Source organism: Heterodontus francisci, chromosome 14 (genome assembly GCF_036365525.1).
Source record: "Heterodontus francisci isolate sHetFra1 chromosome 14, sHetFra1.hap1, whole genome shotgun sequence".
Taxonomy (NCBI): Eukaryota; Metazoa; Chordata; class Chondrichthyes; order Heterodontiformes; family Heterodontidae; genus Heterodontus; species Heterodontus francisci.
In genome coordinates, this window is record NC_090384.1 from 108165235 (window position 1) to 108186893 (window position 21659).

The window sequence follows — 21659 nt, forward strand, 5'->3', positions numbered from 1 at the left end:
CTCTGGATGTCAAGGGATATAGATTGGATCAGGAAAAAAAAAGGAGGCTTATGGCAGATTCAGAGTGCTGAAAACAGCGGAGGCACTAGAGGAGTATAGAAAGTGTATAGAAAGAGGGGGTACTTAAAAAAGTAATTAGGAGAGTGAAGAGTGGGCATGAAAAAACACTGGTGGGCAAGATAACGGAAAATCCCAAGGCATTTTATAATTATATTAAGGGCAAGAGGATAACCAGGGAAAGAGTAGGGCCTATTAGGGACCAAAGTGGCAATCTATGTGTGGAGCTGGAGGACATAGGTGAGGTTTTAAATGATTACTTTTCTTCTGTGTTCACTATGGAGAAGGACGATGTAGGTGTAGAGATCAGGGAGGGAGATTGTGATATACTTGAACAAATTAGCATTGAAAGGGAGGAGGTATTAGCCCCTTCTTTCGTAGGACTTTCTACGCGCTGGCTTAAAAATCTCTCCTGGATGCATTTTAAGAATTCTGCCCCCTTTAAGCCTTTAGCACTAAGACTATCCCAGATAATATTGGGGAAGTTGAAATCCCCTACTATTATTACCCTATTATTTTTACACCTCTCTGTGATTTGCCTACATATCTGCTCCTCTATCTCCCCCTGACTGTTTCGAGGCCTGTAGTACACTCCCAGCCAAGTGATTGCCCCCTTTTTGTTTTGTTTAGCGGGCTTAAAAGTGGATAAATCCCAAGGCCCAGATGAGATATATCCCAGGCTGCTATGTGAGGCAAGGGAGGAGATTGCAGGGGTTCTGACACAAATTTTCAAATCCTCTCTGGTCACAGGAGAGGTACCAGAGGACTGGAGGACAGCGAATGTGGTACCATTATTCAAGAAGGGTAGCAGGGATAAACCAGGTAATTACAGACCAGTGAGTCTAACATCAGTGGTAGGGAAAATATTGGAAAAAATTCTGAGGGACAGGATTAATCTTCACTTGGAGAGGCAGCGATTAATCAGAGATAGTCAGCATGGCTTTGTTCGGGGGAGATCGTGTCTAACTAACTTGATTGAATTTTCGAGGTGGCGACTAGATTTGTTTGAGGGTAAAGCAGTAGATGTCGTCTACATGGATTTCAGTAAAGCTTTTGATAAAGTCCCGCATGGGAGATTGGTCAAGAAAGTAAGAGCCCATGGGATCCAGGGCATTTTGGCAAATTGGATCCAAAATTGGCTTAGTGGCAGGAGGCAGAGGGTGATGGTTGAGGGGTGTTTTTGTGAGTGGAAGCCTGTGACCAGTGGTGTACTGCAGGGATCGGTGCTGGGACCTTTACTGTTTGTAGTATACATTAATGATTTAGACGTGAATATAGGAGGTATGATTAGCAAGTTCACAGATGACACGAAAATTGGTGGTGTCGTAAATAATGAGGAGGAAAGCCTTAGATTACAGGACGATATAGATGGGCTGGTAAGATGGGCAGAGCAGATGCAAGTGGAATTTAATCCTGAGAAGTGTGAGGTGATGCATTTTGGGAGGACTAACAAGGCAAGGGAATATACAATGGATGGTAGGACTCTAGGAAGTACAGAGGGTCAGAGGGACCTTGGTGTACTTGTCCATAGATTACTGAAGGCAGCAACACAGGTAGATAAGGTGGTTAGGAAGGCATATGGGATACTGTACTGTGCTGTAGGCCAGTATCACAGTTCACACTTATCTGCCATCCATACACATGCTGTCCAGCAGGAGGCAGTGATCCTATTCATTTGCCCTTTCTCTAATACAGAGCTTCATGCATCAGCTGCACTGATCTGCAACATGGCTGAGATCACTCAATACTGACAAAGCGGGGGATTGTGTGGCTCAGCACGTCACTCTATACCCTTGTTCTGAGCTACTGGGCTTCACATGAAGATTGTTAATGGAACCAGGTTTGGAATTGGATGCCCACATCCCATGAAAGAATAATAATAAAAATAGTCCTGAGCTCTGGCCCAGGACTGAGTTAAGTAAATAAGGCTGAACAGGCTAGGGTCCTTTCTCTAGAAAAGAGAAGACTGAGGGGTGACCTGATAAAGGTCTTTAAAACTATGAAATGGTTTGTTCAAGTCGACGTCGAGAAAATGTTTCCACTTTGCTGTGGGTGAGACCAGAACTAGAGGTTATAAATAGGCAGTCACTGATAAATCCAATAGGAAATTCAGGAGAAAATATCAGTTGTGATCTCACCTGTAGTCAAATATGCTGCTGGCACTTTATTGCAAGTAAATTCTGGAAGGTGGGGGAAGGGGACGGAGGATGTATGTCTTGGTGGAAGACCCTGCAAATCCCCAGAGAATGGGGGTAAATTTGCCCCCAATGCCCAGGCTCTCTTGGGTGAAGACACTGTGGGTTATTTGCTGCTCCTCGTACCCTAACCCCAAAGAGTCAGCGGGTGGCGGAATGAACTCGGGTAAAAGAAAAGAGGAATTAATAAATATAAGATAGTCACTAATAAATCCAATAGGGAATTCAGGAGAAACTTCTTTCCCCAGAGAGTGGTGAGAATGTGGAACTCGCTACCACAGGGACTGGTTGAGGTGAACAGTATCGATACATTTAAGGGGAGAAAGGAAAAGAAGGAGTTGCTGATAGGGTGGGATGAAGTGGGATGGGTGGGGGGATTGAATGAGCATAAACACCAGCATGGATCAGTTGGGCCGAATGGCCTGTTTCTGTGCTGTATGTTCTATGTAACAGATCCCATGGCAAGATTCGAAGAAGAGCAGGGGAGTTCTCCCAGGTGTCCTGGATAATATTCATCCCCTGACCAAAAGCTCAAATATGGTTATTATCACATTGCTGTTTGTGGGAGCTTGCTGTGCACAAATTAGCTGCTGAGTTTCCTACAATGCAGACACTTCAAAAAGTACGTCATTGGCTATAAAGTGCTTTGGGATGTTTTACAGTCATGTAATATACTGTAGACCTATCAGTTTCCTCTCCTGCTTTAATATAGTGGCTGTGTTTTCCAGAAAACCCTCCTTGCTCTTTTACCCATCCTCTCCACAAAATACTCAGGAAATGTTTGATGAAAGGCACCATGGAACGGTGCAGTAAAAACGGGAAATGCTGGAAATACTCAGCAGTTCAGGCAGCATCTGTAGAGAGAGAAACAGAGTTAATGTTTCAGGTCAGTGACCGTCTGTCAGAACAGAAGTAAAGCTGTCGAGTGAGTGCCAAATGATACAAGCGGTCTATGTGCTTTGTGTTGTGAGAGTGTGCTGGCTGATTACAGGGAAGGTGATTTCAGTCCTGTAAACACAGAGCTAGCTGACGCTTGAAGCTCTTGCATCATCTCAGCTACACAATGGCTGAAGGCAAAGTACAAAACACAAAATAAATGAGGTATTGGGAGATATATTTCCACTTTTCAATATTGACCACACCCCAGTCGTGCTTCATTGTGAAGTGTTTTGGGACGTGCTGAGGTTGTAAAAGGCACTATAGAAATGCACGACTTTCTTTTTTTCTTTCTCACTTGTAACTTTCCTCCCCCCACAGTGCTGTAACTGACGGCGTGCACGCATTCATCAAGCTTGTGACATCAACACCAGCTCTTGTGGTTTCACGGGTGATTTACAACACCCCTGGAATGTTCCGGTTAGTTAATAGCCCCGAGTTCTGTTCTGCCAGTTGGTAAATTAAGAGTGAGCTGTCGGTATGTGACGTGCTACAGGAGCTGTGTTGTAAAGGGTGGGATGGTGAACACAGCACTGGTTAATGCTGATCTGGGGACATAGATTGTGTCCCGACTTTCACTGTCCTGCGTCTAATATTTATCCATTTCCCTTTTAAAAGTTATTCCGATTCTGCCTCCTCCACCCCCCCCCCCCTCCCCCCCCCGTTCCTGAGCAGTTGTAATAACCCCCTGTACAAAACAAATTATTCCCCTTCAGGAACATAGGAACATGAGGAGGCCATTCAGCCCCTCGAGCCTGTTCTGCCATTCAGTTAGATCATGGCTGATCCATATCTGAACTCGATTCACCCGCCTTGGATCAATAATCCTTCATCCTGTACCCAACAAAAATCTGTTAATCTCAGTTTTGAATTTTCAATTGACCCCCAGCCGCGACAGCTTTTTGAGGAAGAGGGAGTTCCAGATAAACACGAGTGATGATTTTAAATTTCTGAAATACACAAAACTGCAGAATTTCTTGAAGGTAGTCAGAATGATCCTGTACCCCTTTCTACCTGTTTAACACAAAGAGAGGGCCCAACAGCACCTCAAACTGTGTGCATACAATCAGGTCACAGTGCAACACGCCCTCAGTACTGCCCCTCCAAAGTGTGGCACTCCCTCAGTACTGACCCTCCGACAGTGCAGCACTCCCTCAGTACTGACCCTCCGACAGTGCAGCACTCCCTCAGTACTGCCCCTCCGACAGTGCAGCACGCCCTCAGTACTACCCCACCAATGTGTGGCACTCCCTCAATACTGCCCCTCCGACAGTGCGGCGCCCCCTCAGTACTGACCCTCCGACAGTGCAGCACTCCCTCAGTACTGACCCTCCGACAGTGCAGCACTCCCTCAGTACTGACCCTCCGACAGTGCAGCACTCCCTCAGTACTGCCCCTCCGACAGTGCAGCACTCCCTCAGTACTGCCCCTCCGACAGTGCGGCACTCCCTCAGTACTGACCCTCTGACAGTGCGGCACTCCCTCAGTACTGACCCTCTGACAGTGCGGCACTCCCTCAGTACTGACCCTCTGACAGTGCGGCACTCCCTCAGTACTGACCCTCTGACAGAGCAGCACTCCCTCAGTACTGACCCTCTGACAATGCGGAACTCCCTCAGTACTGACCCTCTGACAGTGCCGTACTCCCTCAGTACTGACCCTCTGACAGTGCGGTACTCCCTCAGTACTGACCCTCTGACAATGCGGAACTCCCTCAGTACTGACCCTCCGACAGTGCAGCACTCCCTCAGTACTGACCCTCCGACAGTGCAGCACTCCCTCAGTACTGCCCCTCCGACAGTGCAGCACGCCCTCAGTACTACCCCACCAATGTGTGGCACTCCCTCAATACTGCCCCTCCGACAGTGCGGCGCCCCCTCAGTACTGACCCTCCGACAGTGCAGCACTCCCTCAGTACTGACCCTCCGACAGTGCAGCACTCCCTCAGTACTGACCCTCCGACAGTGCAGCACTCCCTCAGTACTGCCCCTCCGACAGTGCAGCACTCCCTCAGTACTGCCCCTCCGACAGTGCGGCACTCCCTCAGTACTGACCCTCTGACAGTGCGGCACTCCCTCAGTACTGACCCTCTGACAGTGCGGCACTCCCTCAGTACTGACCCTCTGACAGTGCGGCACTCCCTCAGTACTGACCCTCTGACAGAGCAGCACTCCCTCAGTACTGACCCTCTGACAATGCGGAACTCCCTCAGTACTGACCCTCTGACAGTGCCGTACTCCCTCAGTACTGACCCTCTGACAGTGCCGTACTCCCTCAGTACTGACCCTCTGACAGTGCGGTACTCCCTCAGTACTGACCCTCTGACAATGCGGAACTCCCTCAGTACTGACCCTCTGACAGTGCCGTACTCCCTCAGTACTGACCCTCTGACAGTGCGGTACTCCCTCAGTACTGACCCTCTGACAGTGCGGCACTCCCTCAGTATTGCCCCTCCGACAGTGCGGCACTCCCTCAGTATTGCCCCTCCGACAGTGCGGCACTCCCTCAGTATTGCCCCTCCGACAGTGCAGCACTCCCTCAGTATTGCCCCTCCGACAGTGCGGCACTCCCTCAGTATTGCCCCTCCGACAGTGCGGCACTCCCTCAGTATTGCCCCTCCGACAGTGCAGCACTCCCTCAGTACTGCCCCTCCGACAGTGCGTCACTCCCTCAGTACTGACCCTCTGACAGAGCAGCACTCCCTCAGTACTGACCCTCTGACAATGCGGAACTCCCTCAGTACTGACCCTCTGACAGTGCGGTACTCCCTCAGTACTGACCCTCTGACAGTGCGGCACTCCCTCAGTACTGACCCTCTGACAGTGCGGTACTCCCTCAGTACTGACCCTCTGAGTGCGGTACTCCCTCAGTACTGACCCTCTGACAGTGCGGAACTCCCTCAGTACTGACCCTCTGACAGTGCGGTACTCCCTCAGTACTGACCCTCTGACAGTGCGGTACTCCCTCAGTACTGACCCTCTGACAGTACTGCGCTGAAATGTCAGTGTAGATTATGTACTCAATATTCTGGAATGATTCTGCCTCAAGTCAGAGAGCCACTCACTGAGCCACGGCTGGTAACAACCTCTCCAAAATCCTTCGCACCCATTCGCCCTGTCCCGCAGTGTGCTTTCCTGAACTGCCCCTCACCCTCCATTTTCCTCAGCTCCAATACACTGCTGCCCGTATCCTAACTCACACCAAGTCCTGTTGCCCTGTCACCCCTGTTCTTGCTGACCTACATTGGCTCCCAGTTAATATGTTTACCACATTAAAGGTGCTATATAAATGCAGATTGATGTTGGTGTTGAGTCCGATGAACCAGCACTCAGTTACACAAATGGACACAATGGAAAACCCACCAGTATCTTTCTAGGCCTCTAGGGATGAACAACAAATGGCACGTTGCCCCCTTTTTGTGACCTGAACTATGCTAGTGGACGATTTGCAGAATGCCAAGAGTTGGAGCCTTCACTCAGCAGGAACGTTGGCTGTCAGAGAACTGTCCTTGGCTTAGTCTCATGCTCCACTGTGATTGCCTGTGACATTGTAGCTGTTAGTCCTGCCGCCAGTCCTATTAATCAGTCAACCATTAGAGGCTGTGCAATCTCTCCAACTGAATGTGTAAGCAGCCTGCACTGAAAAGCAGAGCTATCTGAGCAATGCTCTTTTAATGGAAGAGACGGCTCTAGATTTCACAAGCACTGAAGGAGGCCTTTGTATTAAAGTCGGCAAAGAGTTCTGTACTGAGGCCAACTCCCTATGCAACTGAACTGTTCCGTTAACCCTGCAGACGCGAAAAGCAACAATAGCACAAGCTGGTCGGCTTGTCCTCAGTAAATAGCACTCTCACTCGAAATCAGCAGGTCATAGGTTCAAATTTCACTCCAGAGCTCAAAATCTGATTGGACACTCCGGGAGTGCTGCAGTGTCTGAGAGTCAGTACTGAGAGAATACTGGAGGGTCAGCACTGAGGGAGCGCTGCACTGTCGGAGGGTCAGTACTGAGGGAGCGCTGCACTGTCGGAGGATCAGTACTGAGGGAGTGCCACACTGTCAGAGGGTCAGTACTGAGGGAGTGCTGTACTGTCGGAGGGTGAGCACTGAGGGAGTGCTGCACTGTCGGAGGTACTGTCTTTCAGGTGAGACATTAAACCGAATGCCACCTGCCATCTTAGTAGGATGGAAAACATAGAAATTAGGAGCAGGAGTAGGCCATTCGGCCCTTCGAGCCTGCTCCACCATTCATTATGATCATGGCTGATCATCCAACTCAGTAACCTGTTCCCGCTTTCCCCCCATATCCTTTGATCCCTTTAGACCCAAGAGCTATATCTAACTCCTTCTTGAAAACATACAATGTTTTGGCCTCAACTGCTTTCTGTGGTAGCGAATTCCACAGGCTCACCACTCTCTGGGTAAAGAGATTTCTCATCATCTCAGACCTGAAAGGTTTACCCTGTATCCTGAGACTATGACCCCTGGTTCTGGACTCTCTCACCATCGGAAACATCCTTCCTGCATCTACCCTGTCAAGTCCTGTTAGAATTTTATAGGTTTCTATGAGATCCCCCCTCACTCTTCTGAACTCCAGCGAATATAATTCCTAACCGACTCAATCTCTCCTCATACGTCAGTCCCACCATCCCAGGAATCAGTCTGGTAAACCTTCGCTGCACTCCCTCGATAGCAAGAACATCCTTCCTCAGGTAAGGAGATGAAAACTGCACATAATATTCCAGGTGTGGCCTCACCAAGGCCCTGTATAATTGCAGCAAGACATCCCTGCTTCTGTACTCAAATCCTCTCGCTATGAAGGTCAACATACCATTTGCCTTTTTTACTGCCTGTTGCACCTGCATGCTTACCTTCAGCGACTGGTGTACGAGAACACCCAGGTCTCACTGCATATTCCCCTCTATCAGTTTATAGCCGTTCAGATAACAATCTGCCTTCCTGTTTTTGCTGCCGAAGTGGATAACCTCACATTTATTCACATTATACTGCATCTGCCATGCATTAGCCCACTCACTCAACTTGTCCAAATCACCCTGAAGCCTCTCTGCATCCTCCTCACAACTCACCCTCCCACCCAGTTTTGTGTCATCTGCAAATTTGGAGATATTACATTTAGTTCCCTCATCTAAATCATCAATATATATTGTGAATAGCTGGGGTCCTAGCACCGATCCCTGCGGTACCCAACTAGTCACTGCCTGTCATTCGGAAAAAGACCCGTTTATTCCTACTCTTTGTTTCCTGTCTGACCACCAATTTTCTATTCATCGCAATACACTGCCCCCAATCCCATACGCTTTAATTTTACACAGTAATCTCTTATGTGGGACTTTGTCGAAATTCTTCTGAAAGTCCAAATAAACCACATCCACTGGCTCCCACTCATCAACTCTACTAGTTACATCCTTGAAGAATTTGAGTAGATTTCTCTAAAAGATCCCAGGGCACTATTTCGAAGAACTGGAGCTATTCCTGCATTGCATTAACAATACGTCATTGGCTGTAAAGGACTTTGGGATTTCCTGAGGACTTGAGCTCTATAGAAAATGCCACTTCTTTCCTTGCATTTATTGGACTTTGGGATGGGGATAGGATTGTGATTTGTGATGATGTCTCCCATGCTGGAACAGTGATCCACTCTGACACATTCGAGTAACAAGGTGATAGAAAACTGTGTCACCATACACCAGCTCGGAATCTGTCTTTGTGGAGAGGAAGGCAGAATATGAAATTAGGGGGGGAATGTTATGCGGCTGTGTTTAGTGTCATGGTTTTTTCCTGTATGTTGAAATGGGATCTGCTGTCTCTGTTTCAGAACTGTCTCCTCATCGAGAGATCCACTCGATGCCAGGAACGAGCTGCATGGTGATGGAGCTGAAGGTTTGGGTGGATGGAGTGCAACGAGTGGTGTGTGGAGTCACTGAGGAGACAACCTGCCAGGAGGTGGTGATCGCACTAGCACAGGCCATAGGTGAGCCCTCAAGATGGGATGGGTTATGTTGGGATGGGATGGGTTGGGATGGGGGAATGGGACGGGATGGGTTTGAATGAGATGGGAAGGGTGGCTGCGAGTGATTCAAATCTCATGCAGTTACTGTAAACGCTGCCACTGAAAAAGACCGTCATTTGGGTAAGAGCCAGACCCATGTAACTGGGCCAGATGGTAGAAGAGTCAAGACTAAAGCAGGACAGGGGTCAGGTGGGTTGCAGTGAGGGGTCACAGGGTCAGACAGGAGTTGGGCTGGTTACAGTGAGTGAGGTCACAGGGTCAGACAGGGGTCGGCATAGTTGCAATGAGTGGGGTCACAGGGTCAGACGGGGTCAGGCCGGTTGTAGTGAGTGGTCAGAGGGTCAGACAGGGGTTGGGCCTGTTGCAGTAAGGGGTCACAGGGTCAGATGGGTCAGGCAGGGTGCAGTGAGTGGGGTCAGAGGGTCAGACAGGGGTCAGGCCGGCTGTCAGGAGGTTACAGAGATAGGGAGGGGTGAGGCCATGGCGGGATAAATGTTGGATGTGTCACTATGGTAAGCGTAGTTTTCAGTGCGGACAGACACACCATCAGTAGGTTTTGGATCTTCGATATTGTTTCTGCTTAAAGCAGTAGAGACCAGCGTTAATGATCCAGTTCTTTATGCCAGTTTGAGTCCTTGAAAAATGAAAGTGAGTTTATTAATGAATCTCCTGCTGCCATCTTGGTTCTATCGATGCGATGTCGGGTCACTCAGTAATCTCACTGACTGACCATCCCAATAACTGCCCATCAATGTGAGATTCATTGTCACATGAATTTTGTTATGTGAATATTTGTTACCCATCAACAGAATGTTCCAGCAGCAGCAGCAGATGAAAAGGGCAGCAGGATGATAGACTTGGAATGGCACAAATCACCAACCAGCAAGGATTTCTGCTCAGAGTTGAGATTCCTAATCTTTCTCAGTCAGGGAGTCAGCAAAGGTCATATTCCTGTTTTTTAAGGTTATTTTTCAACTCCACTCACTTCCTTCAAGTAAAAGGTGTTGCTATGGGTACCCCCATGGGTCCTAGTTATGCCTGTCTTTTTGTGGGATATGTCGAACATTCCTTGTTCCAGTCCTACTCAGGCCCCCTCCCCCAACTCTTTTTCCGGTACCTTGATGACTGTATCGGTGCCGTTTCCTGCTCCCGCCCCGAACTAGAAAATTTTATTAACTTTGCTTCCAATTTCCACCCTTCTCTCACCTTTACATGGTCCATCTCTGACACTTCCCTTCCCTTCCTCGACTTCTCTGTCTCCAGCTCTGGGGATAGGTTGTCTACTAATATTCATTATAAGTCCACCGACTCCCACAGCTACCTCGACTACACTTCTTCACACTCCACTTCCTGTAAGGACTCCATTCCATTCTCCCAGTTTCTCTGTCTCCGTTACATCTGCTCTGATGATGCTACCTTCCATGACAGTGCCTCTGATATGTCTTCCTTTTTCCTCAACCGAGGATTCCCCCCCACTGTGGTTGACAGGGCCCTCAACCGTGTCCGGCCCATTTCCCACACCTCTACCCTCACCCCTTTCCCTCCCTCCCAGAATCGTGACAGGGTTCCTCTTGTCCTCACTTACCACCCCATCAGCCTCCATATCCAAAGGATCATCCTCCGCCATTTCCGTCACCTCCAGCGTGATGCCACTACCAAACACATCTTCGCCTCCCCTCCCCTGTCAGCATTCCGAAGGGATCGTTCCCTCCGCGACACCCTGGTCCACTCCTCAATCACTCCCAACAACCCCTCCCTTCTTACGGCACCTTTCCATGCAAACACAGGAGATGCAACACCTGCCCTTTTACCTTGTCCCTTTCCATTGCCTGGGGCCCCAAACAGTCCTTCCAGGTCAAGCAGTGATTTACTTGTAATAAAAACAAGAAATGCTGGAAATACTCAGCAGGTCTGGCAGCATCTGTGGAGAGAGAAGCAGAGTTAACATTTCAGGTCAGTGACCCTTCTTCAGAACTGTCAAATGTTAGAAATGAAAAAGGTTATAAGCAAGTAAAGCGGGGGTGAGGCAAGAGATAACAAAGGAGAAGGTGTAGATAGGACAAGGTCACAGAATAGCTGACCAGAAGGTCGTGGAGCAAAGGCAAACAATATGTTAATGGTGTGTTGAAAGACAGTACAGATAGGGTGTTAACAGACTGAAAATTGAACAGCCACAAGTACAAACATGAAAAAAAACAGTGGGTAAGCAAACTGAACAAACTAAGATGAAATAAAATAAAATAAACACAAAAAAAATATAAAAAATGGAAAAAGAAAAAAGTAACTGAAAATAAAAGTAAACTGGGGGGCCCGTCATGCTCTGAAATTATTGAACTCAATGTTCAGTCCGGCAGGCTGTAGTGTGAGATGCTGTTCCTCAAGCTTGCGTTGATGTTCACTGGAACACTGCAGCAATCCCAGGACAGAGATGTGAGCATGAGAGCAGGGGGGAGTGTTGAAATGGCAAGCAACCAGAAGCTCGGGATTCTGCTTGCGGACTGAGCGGAGGTGTTCCGCAAAGCGGTCACCCAGTCTGCGTTTGGTCTCCCCAATGTAGAGGAGACCACATTGTGAGCAGCGAATACAGTGTACTACATTGAAAGAAGTACAAGTAAATCGCTGCTTCACCTGAAAGGAGTGTTTGGGGCCTGGGATAGTGAGGAGAGAGGAGGTAAATGGGCAGGTATTACACCTCCTGCGATTGCAGGGGAAGGTGCCATGGGACGGGGACGAGGTGGTGGGGGTAATGGAGGAGTGGACCAGGGTGTCGCGGAGGGAACGATCCCTTCGGAATGCTGACAGGGGAAGGGAGGGGAAGATGCGTTTGGTAGTGGCATCACGCTGGAGGTGGCGGAAATGGCGGAGGATGATCCTTTGGATATGGAGACTGGTGGGATGAAAAGTGAGGACATGGGGAACCCTGTCATGGTTCTGGGAGGGAGGGGAACGGGTGAGGGTAGAGGTGCGGGAAATGGGCCGGACACGGTTGAGGGCCCTGTCAATCACAGTGGGGGGGAATCCTCGGTTGAGGAAAAAGGAAGACATATCAGTGACCAGTGATTTACTTGTACTTCTTTCAATCGAGTATTCTGTATTCATTGCTCACAATGCAGTCTCCTCTACACTGGGTCACCAAATGCAGACTGGGTGACCACTTTGTGAAACATCCCCATTCAGTCCACAAGTCTGACCCTGAGCTTCCAGTTGCTTGTCATTTTAATTCCCCACCTTGCTCCCACTCTGACCTTTCTGTCCTTAGTCTGCTGCAGAGTTCCAGTGAAGCTCAACACAAGCTCGAGGAACAGCAACTCATCTTCTGATTAGGCACTCTACAGCCTGCCGGACTCAACATTGAGTTCAATAATTTCAGACTGTGATCTTGAGGCCCATTTTGTTTCCTTTATCTTTGCATGTTTCAGTTTTACTCTCGTTTTTCTTTGTTTTTGTACAGAGCTGTTCATTGTTCTGTCATTCACCCTCCTCTAAACACATCTTTTGTTTCTTTACTTGTCTCATTACCACTCCCTTTGGCTCTGCCCCACTACCTCTTTTATCATTTAATCTCTCCAGTGTTCTACTGTATCACAGATCTTCTCTTTTGTTCTTCTTCCACCCTCCCCCACTTCACTCTTTGAAACCTATTACATTTCTAAATTTTCCCAGTTCTGATGAAAGGTCATTGACCTGAAATGTTGGCCTGAACCTCCCAGACTTTGAAAATAGCCGTCAGTCGAGACTGTTTTCAGTTCCTGACCCCATTCACAGCCCCGTGCACCTCCTGGGGTAATGTTATGGGAGGCGCCCAATTAAGAGGTTGGTTCTGGGATCACCATCCAATTAGGGATGGTGAGCAGGTTGTGGAGACGAGAGAATGAGTCAGCGTGTAGGACTGCAAGGTCAGCGGCAGTTTTCACTGTGTGTGCAGTGACAGTACTGCTACTGCTGTGTAAGGGATGTGGGAGGCCTGGTCAAAATGGAGGAAGGAAACAGCTGGAGGTAATGGCTCCCAATGTCCCAGCCACAGCAGCAGCACCTCTTTACTGCAGTCTCCAGGAGGTCGGAAGGAAATTGCAAAGCCTCCACGTGTGGAGGAACTCAGTTTTGCCGATTTGCATCTTAAAGCAGTAGATTTAATTCAGTTATCATGACAGTCCGACCTCCCACTCTACAGATACCCCCTGTTACCTGACCAGCTGCAGACACAGTGGGCTGGATCTTGTCATCCCACTGTTTGGAGCGGAACATGGCAGCTGTCACGCACGTGACCCACGTGGCTGCACTGCCACAATTACAGTGTATCCAGTTGCAGAGTTTGCCCCCCTTATCCATATACACAACGTAGAGTTTCCCCACCGTATCCATGTACACAATGTAGAGTTTCCCTCCCATCCATATACACATTGCAGAGTTTCCCCACCGTATCCATGTACACAATGTAGAGTTTCCCTCCCTTATCCATATACACAATGCGGAGTTTCCCCCCCCTTATCCATGTACACAATGTAGAGTTTCCCTCCCTTATCCATATACACAATGTAGAGTTTCCCCACCGTATCCATGTACACAATGTAGAGTTTCCCTCCCTTATCCATATACACAATGTAGAGTTTCCCCCCCTTATCCAAATACACAATGCAGAGTTTCCCTCCCTTATCCAAATACACAATGCAGAGTTTCCCTCCCTTATCCATGTACACAATGTAGAGTTTCCCTCCCTTATCCATATACACAATGCAGAGTTTCCCCCCGTTATCCATATACACATTGCAGAGTTTCCCCCCCTTATCCATGTACACAATGCAGAGTTTCCCCCTTACCCATATACACAATGCAGAATTTCCCCCCCTTATCCATATACACAATGTAGAGTTTCCCTCCCTTATCCATATACACAATGCAGAGTTTCCCCCCATTATCCATATACACAATGCAGAGTTTCCCCCTTATCCATATACACAATGCAGAGTTTCCCCCTTATCCATATACACAATGCAGAGTTTCCCCCTTATCCATGTGCACAAGGCAGAGTTTCCCCCTTATCCATATACACAATGCAGAGTTTCCCCCCATTATCCATATACACAATGTCGAGTTTCCCCCCATTATCCATATACACAATGTCGAGTTGACCCCTTCCCTGCCTCAGTGGCGCCAGCCTGTCATGGACAGGAAAGTGAAGGTGCATGAGTTCTGCACATTGAGCTCAGGATTGGGAAGGGGTGGTAAGATGGCAGTGCATTACATTCAAATGGATGCAAAGAGGTACCTGCCATATTTAAAGTAGGGTCCTGTCACAGAGCGGTGGAGCTTTGCCACCCTGAGAAGATTGGAACCGACAATCCCAGCATCGGATTCCGTGGTAGCTGCTGGGACTCCGACTCTCCACTCCTGCTCCCCAACCCGCCATTGGGAGGAAAACAAAATCCCGGCCCAACGTGTGGTCTCGTGTGATGCTGGAAAATTGCTGCTAATTGGTTCCTGCTGCGGCCGAATTGGTTGCCATCCTCCGGGAAAAGTGTGAGGAGGTGGGAGCGTGCCGGAAACCACTTCCTCTGCGATTTTCCTGGACCACCTCCAACCTCCAAACACGCCTCCAAGTCCCTGGGAGAATTCCCCAGTAACTCTGTTTCTCTCTCCACAGAGGCTGCCTGAGCTGCTGAGTATTTCCGGCATTTTCTGTTTTTATTTCCTCCATCCACAGTATTTTGCTTTTAATGCCAAGGGTTGTTGGAGCCTCTAACTCACCACATGGGGGAATCTCAGCCTCGTTCTCTGTACAGGTTTCCAATTCTTTTTACAATCGTGCAGCCCCTCTGCCTGTCTGGGAGGGTCTGTGAAAAAGCTTTGCAGCTGCTCCCTTAACCTGTAACCTTGTCATTTTTATTTTTCAAATATTTATTGAACTTCTTTCTGAAGTTTGTTATGAATTCTGTTTTCCCCAATTCCCTCATTCCATATCCTAACAGCTGTCTGTGTAAAAATAAATTCTCCTACACTTCCTGCTTCGTTATTTTGGTGGTGATCTCATATTTATTCACTCTAGTTGTTTATTCGCTGACCAGTTTATCCTGAATTTATTAAAACGTCTCAGAATTTCGATGTCCTACCAGTTCTCCCCAACGTTCTCTGCTCCAATCAGCTCAGCCCAAGTGTTTCCAGTCTCTCCTCATGAAGCCCCTCAACCTGGGATTATTTCAGTCAATCTTTCCCCCACCCTCTCCAAGGCCCTGTCGTGCTTCCTAAAGTAAGGCTCCAAAACCTGGACAAAACTGGGGCCTAACTAGTGTCGCGTAACCTCTTTTTGATGATAAACTCACCCAAAATTGGGCCTCATCAGCGTATTGCCGGGGAACTGCGATGCCGATGAGGCTTCCATAGCCAGCTGAAATCAGCCAAGCTGGCAGTGCCTGCCCGATGGGTACAGGGGGAGGGTGGGTGGGGAGTAAGTCGGGAAGTGACTGTGGGCCAGCAGCAACTGCAGGAGCCCCCACCTCCCCCCTCCCCCCCACACCCTGTATAAGTAAAGGTCAGCCAAATGTTCTTGCCTTTAGGCTGAGTTACAAAACAAAGAGCTGAGGGACAGACTGCTCGGTCCCGAACAATTTCACTAACAAATCCCGAAACAGGTGCTGGGCCCCTAGAATACAATCAGGAACCTGCAGAAGGTGTCTGCTCGGGACTCCTGAATATTGTCCAAGGCTGATATGGCTCCGAGCACACTCCTGACATCCTTTGGGGGGGCAGGACATGACCCCACAAAATTGTTCCTTTTGGCCCCCGTTTCTGGCCCTGAAAATTGCCGTGACAGGGAGCCATTTCCACTTCTCTGCTGAAATCATAGAGGCTCATTGTGTCTGTGCCGGCTGTTTGAAAGAGCTATCCCATTAGTCCCACTCCCCGGCTCTTTCCCAATAGCCCTGCAAATGTTTTCCCTTCAAATATTTATCCAATTCCCTTTTGAAAGTTATTATTGAATTTGCTTTGAGCCACCTTTTCAAGCAGCACATTCCAGATCACAACACCTCGCTGTGTAAAAAACATTCTCCTCATCTCCCCACTGATTCTTTTGTCAATTATCTTAAATCTGTGTCCCTCTGGTTACCGAGCCTCCTGCCTCTGGAAACACTTTCTCCTTATTTACTCTTTCAAAACCCTTTGTGATTTTTGAACACCTCCATTAAACCTTTGTTTAACCTTCTGTGCTCTAAGGAGAACAATCCCAGCTTCTCCAGTCTCTCCACATCTTCATTGCCTAAAGACTGTGGTTTCCATTCTGCAGGAGCATGTCCCTTACCTTGTGCTCAAACTGCATTTATTTGAACTCTGACATTTGACCCTTGCTCCCACTGCAGGTCAGACTGGCCGCTATGTATTGATCCAGAAACTGCGTGACAGTGAACGGCAGCTGTTGGCCAATGAGAGCCCACTGCAGCTGCTGGCCAAATGCGGGCAGTACGCCAATGACGTCTGTTTCCTTCTACGCCGCACCGGCTCCAGTCAGTCCGAGAGACCCACCTCAAGCAATGGCGCTCAGATTCCAGAACCCTCCCTTGCCAAGACTGCCCTCTTCCCTGCCAAACCCACCACTCCCGAGCTCCCAAAAAGACGTGAACCGAAAAAATCCCTGACCTTCACTGGCGGGGCGCTGGGCGCTCCCCACCTCACTCTCCAGAACAAATGGAGGGGGAAGAAGCCAAGTGGGGCAGAGAACCCAGATAAAGTCTCCAAGCCTCCGGAGAGTAAGGAAGATTTCTTTAAACTGATTCTAATTCAGCAGGAGAAGTTACACTCAGTCTCTGCCCAACACGAGTCTGTCGAATGCGCGATTAAATCCTGGGAGCAGGCAGGCATTCCTGACTTTGAGAAACGGCTGGTGCAGCTGGAGCGGACGGTCAGGAAAAACGAAGAGGAGATTGAGGAGGAGCAGTTCTGGGAGCGGGAGCTGCAGCAGGAAAAGGGGAGGGAGAGGGAGCTGCAGAACCATGTGAGCAAACTGAAGCAGAGCTTCAAGGACAACATGCAGAGGCTGCACGAGATTAGCAGCAGAACTGAACTCTTGGACAAAGAAATCTTGCAGGAAGGGGATCGAGCGAGGAGGCTGAAAGCGGCTCAAAGAGTGAGTCAGACCAACACGAGGGAGGCCATCGACCGAGTGAGGGCAGAGATCGAAGCAAAAACACAGCAGAACCAGGAAATACAGATGTCAATCATTGAAGTAGAGAGAACATTAGAGGAAGCGGACAGGAGATTACAGGTGAGATTACGCCTGTGGGGAGATAGGTCATAGAATGATACTATGTGGCAGAAGGTCATATCGGCACTAATGACATAGGCAGAAAGAGGAATGAGGTCCTACAGGCAGAGGTTAGTGAGCCAGGAGTGAGATTGAAAAGCAGGACCTCAAAGCTAGTAATCTCTGGATTACTCCCAGTGCCACGTGCTAGTGAGTACAGAAATAGGAAGTTACAGCTGATGAACATGTGACTGGAGAGATGGTGCAGGAGGGAGGACTTTAGATTCCTGAGGCATTTGGACTTCTTCTGGGGGAGGTGGCTCCTGTATAAGCTGGAACGGTTGCACCTCAACAGGACCAGGACCAACATCCACACAGGAGGTTTTGCTCGTGCTGTTGGGGAGGGTTTAAACTAGCTTGGCACGGGGATGGGAACCTGAGAGTAGATACAGAAAGGAGAGAAGAAAAGTTGGAAATGGAAGGCAGAAAATTAGTAAGCATGTTTGGAAGGCTGAGGTGCAAAGGCTAGAAAATAGACAACAAGGGAGTTTGACAGTGCTAAAGGGTAGATACCTCAATGCAAGAAATCTGGGGAATAAGGCAAATGAACTGAGCTGAAAGCACAAATTGACACATGGGAGTATGATATGATAGCTATTACTGAAACATGGCTGAAAAGAGGGCAGGAATGGCAGCTCAATATTCCTGATTACAGGGTTTCCAGTTGGGATAGAGAGGGGGATAAAAAAGGAGGGGGGGGGGGTTGCAATACTGATTATAGAAACAATTATAGCTGTGAGATGATATAGTAGAAGGATCATCAAATGAGGCCATATGGGTTGAACTGAAGAACAAAAAAGGAACAATCACAATACTGGGAGTGTCCTATAGACCCCCAAACAGTCAGAGGGAGATAGAAGAGCAAATATGTGGCAAATCTCTGAGAAGTGCAAAATCAATAGGAAAATAATAGTGGGGGATTTCAACTATCCTAATATTAACTGGGATAGAATTAGTGTGAAGGACACAGAGGGAGCGGAATTCTTAAAATGCATTCAGGAGAACTTTTTGAGCCAGTATGTAGCAAGCCCAACAAGAGAGGAGGTGATTCTGGACTTTGTTTTCGGGAATGAAGCTGGGTAGGTGGGAGGGGTATCAGACGGGGAGCACTTTGGTGCAAGTGACCATAATTCAGTTAGATTTAGGGTAGTTATAGAAAAGGACAAAGATAGACCAGGAATAAAAGTTCTCAATTGGGGGAACGTTAATTTTCCATAGCTGGGATGTGATTTCACTAAAATGGACTGGAAACAGCTACTTACGATCAGGTAAATCAGTGGCAGATCAGTGGGGGGACATTCAAGGAAGAGACAGTGAGGGTTCAGTGCAAGTATGTTCCCTTAAAGAAAAAAGGTGGGACTGACAAATCCAGAGCCTCCTGGATGTTCAGGGGCTTAAAGGAGAGGATAAAAGAAAAAAAGGGAAGCTTATAACAGATACTGAGGGCTCAATACTGCAGAAACCCTAGAGGAGTATAAAAAGTGTATGGAAGAAATTAAAAAGGAAATTGGCAAGTAAAACCAAGGAAAACCCAAAAATATTTTTTATAAATACATAAAGAGTAAGAGAATAACCAAAGAAAGAGTAGGGCCCATTAGGGACCGTAAGGGTAACTTGTGTGTGGAGGCTGAGGATGTTGGTATGGTTCTTAATGCATATTTTGCATCAGTTTTCACAAAGGTGAGGAATGATACAGACGCTGCAATCAGGGAGGACTGTGAAATATGAGATGAAACAAACATAGTGAGAGAGGAAGTATTAAGAGGTTTAACATCTTTGAAAGTGGATAAATCCCAGGCCCGGATGAAATTATCCTAGTCTGTTAAGGGAAGCAAGAGAATAAATAGTGAAGGCTCTGACCATCATTTTCCAATCCTCTCTGGCTACAGGAGCAGTGCCGGAGGACTGGAGGGCAGCTAACATTGTACCATTGTTGAAAAAGGGAGAAAGGGATAGACCAAGTAATTTCAAGCAGTCTGCCTAACCTCAGTGGTGGGAAAATTATTGGAAAAGATTCTGAGGAACAGGATAAATCTTCATTTAGAAAGATGCAGATTAATCAAAGGCATTCAGCATGGATTTGTTAAGGGAAAGTCATGTCTAACATTGAATTTTTTGAGGAGGTAGCAAGGAGTGTCGATGAGGGTAGTGCATTTGATGTAGTTTAACTTTGGTGGTGGGGGAACTTCTAGAAAGATGAATACAGGACAAAATCGATAGTCACATGGATAAATACGATTTTATTAAAGAAAGTCAGCATGGATTTCTTCAGGGAAAATCATGTTTAACGAACTTGCTGGAGTTTTTTGAGGAGGTAACAGAGAGGGTTGATGAGGGCAATGCTGTTGATGTGGTGTACATGGACTTTCAAAAGGCATTTGATACAGTGCCACACAACAGACTTGTGAGCAAACATGTAGCTCATGGAATAAAAGGGACAGTAGGAACATGGGTATGGAATTGGCTGAGTGGCAGGAAACAAAGAGTAGTGGTTAATGGATGTTTTTCAGGCTGGAGGAAGGTTTGTAGTGGAGTTCCCCAGGGGTCAGTTTTGGGACCCTTGCTTTTCCTGATATATATTAATGACCTTGACCTTGGTGTACAGGACACAATTTCAAAATTTGCAGATGATACAAAACTTGCAAATGTTGTGAACTGTGAGGAGGATGGTGTAGAACTTCAAAAGGACATAGACAGGTTGGTGAAATGGGCAGACAGATGACAGATGAAGTTCAATGCAGAGAAATGTGAATTAATTCATTTTGGTAGGAAGAACATGGAGACACAATATAAAATAAAGGGTACAATTCTAAAGGGGGTGCAGGAGCAGAGGGACCTGGGTGTATATTTGCATAAGTCATTGAAGGTGGCAGGACAGGTTGAGAGAGCAGTTAATAAAACATACAGTATCCTGGGCTTTATTAACAGGGGCATAGAGTACAAGAGCAAGGAAGTTATGTTGAACTTGTATAAGACACTAATTCAGCCTCAGCTGGAGTATTGCAACCAATTCTGGGCGCCACACTTTAGGAAGGATGTGAAGGCGTTAGAAAGAGTACAGAAAAGATTCACGAGAATGGTTCCAGGGATGAGGAATTTCAGTTCTGAAGATAGATTGGAGAGGTTTTCCTTGGAGAGAAGGCTGAGAGGTGATTTGATAGAGGTATTCAAAATCATGAAGGGTCTGGACAGAGTAGATAGAGAGAAACTGTTCCCACTCGTGAAAGGATCGAGAACGAGAGGGCACAGGTTTAAACTAATTGATAAAAGAAGCAAAAGTGACATGAGGAAAAACCTTTTCACGCAGAGAGTGGTTAAGGTCTAGAATGCGCTGCCTAAGAGTGCAGGGGAGGCAGGTTCAATTGAAGCATTCAAAAAGGAATTAGACAGTTTTATGAACAGGAAGAATGTGCAGGGTTGTGGGGAGAGTGGCACTCAGTGGATTGCTCATTCGGAGAGCCAGTGCAGACACGATGGGCTGAATGGCCTCCTTCTGTGCTATAACAATTCTGTGATTTTAGTCTATATGGATTTTAGTAAGGCTTTTGATAAGGTCCCACATGGCAGACTGGTCATGAAAGTAAAAGCCCATGGGATCCAAGGCAAAGTCGCACATTGGATCCAAATTGGCTCAAAGGCAGGAAGCAAAGAGTAATATAAAAGCAAAATACTGCGGAGTAAAGCAAAGAGTAATGTTTGGGCGTTTTTGTGACTGGAAGGCTGTTTCCAGTGTGGTTCCGCAGGGCTCAGCATGAGCCCTGCTTTTTGTTGTATATACCAACGATTTGGACTTGAACGTAGTGGGTACGATTAAGAAGTTTGCAGAGGATATAAAATTGGCCGTGTGTTGATAATGGAGTTCAGTCTGGAGAAGTGTGAGGTAATGCAATAGGGGAAGGATAACAAGGCAAGGGAATACACAATAAATGGTAGGATATTGGGAAGTGTAAAGGAACAGAGGGACCTTGGAGTGCATGTCCACAGATCCCTGAAGGTGGCTGGACAGGTAGATAAGGAAGTCAAGAAGACAAACAGGGGACTTGCCTTTATTGGCTGAGGCATAGAATATAAGAGCAGGGAGGTTATGCTGGAACTGGATAAAACACTAGTTAGGTCACAGCTAGGGTACTGCATGTAGATCTGGTCATCGC

The 21659-nt window shown here is 47.6% G+C and overlaps 1 protein-coding gene across 8 annotated transcripts in view; it reads left to right on the top strand.

The window, feature by feature from the left end:
* The window catches only part of rassf7a (Ras association domain family member 7a), a 145250-nt gene that overhangs the window by 101269 nt on the left and 22322 nt on the right, over positions 1 to 21659 (top strand). For 5 of the 8 annotated variants that reach the window (XM_068046738.1, XM_068046742.1, XM_068046741.1 and 2 more), the window contains exons 2-3: positions 9021 to 9176; positions 16568 to 17469. In XM_068046738.1, coding sequence (XP_067902839.1) covers positions 9050 to 9176; positions 16568 to 17469 — 1029 coding nt within the window. In that variant the 5' untranslated portion in view covers positions 9021 to 9049. Of the gene's footprint in view, positions 1 to 3509; positions 3609 to 7225; positions 7330 to 9020; positions 9177 to 16567; positions 17470 to 21659 lie in introns of those variants that run through there. The other 3 variants (XM_068046737.1, XM_068046736.1, XM_068046740.1) reach the window with 2 other exon arrangements.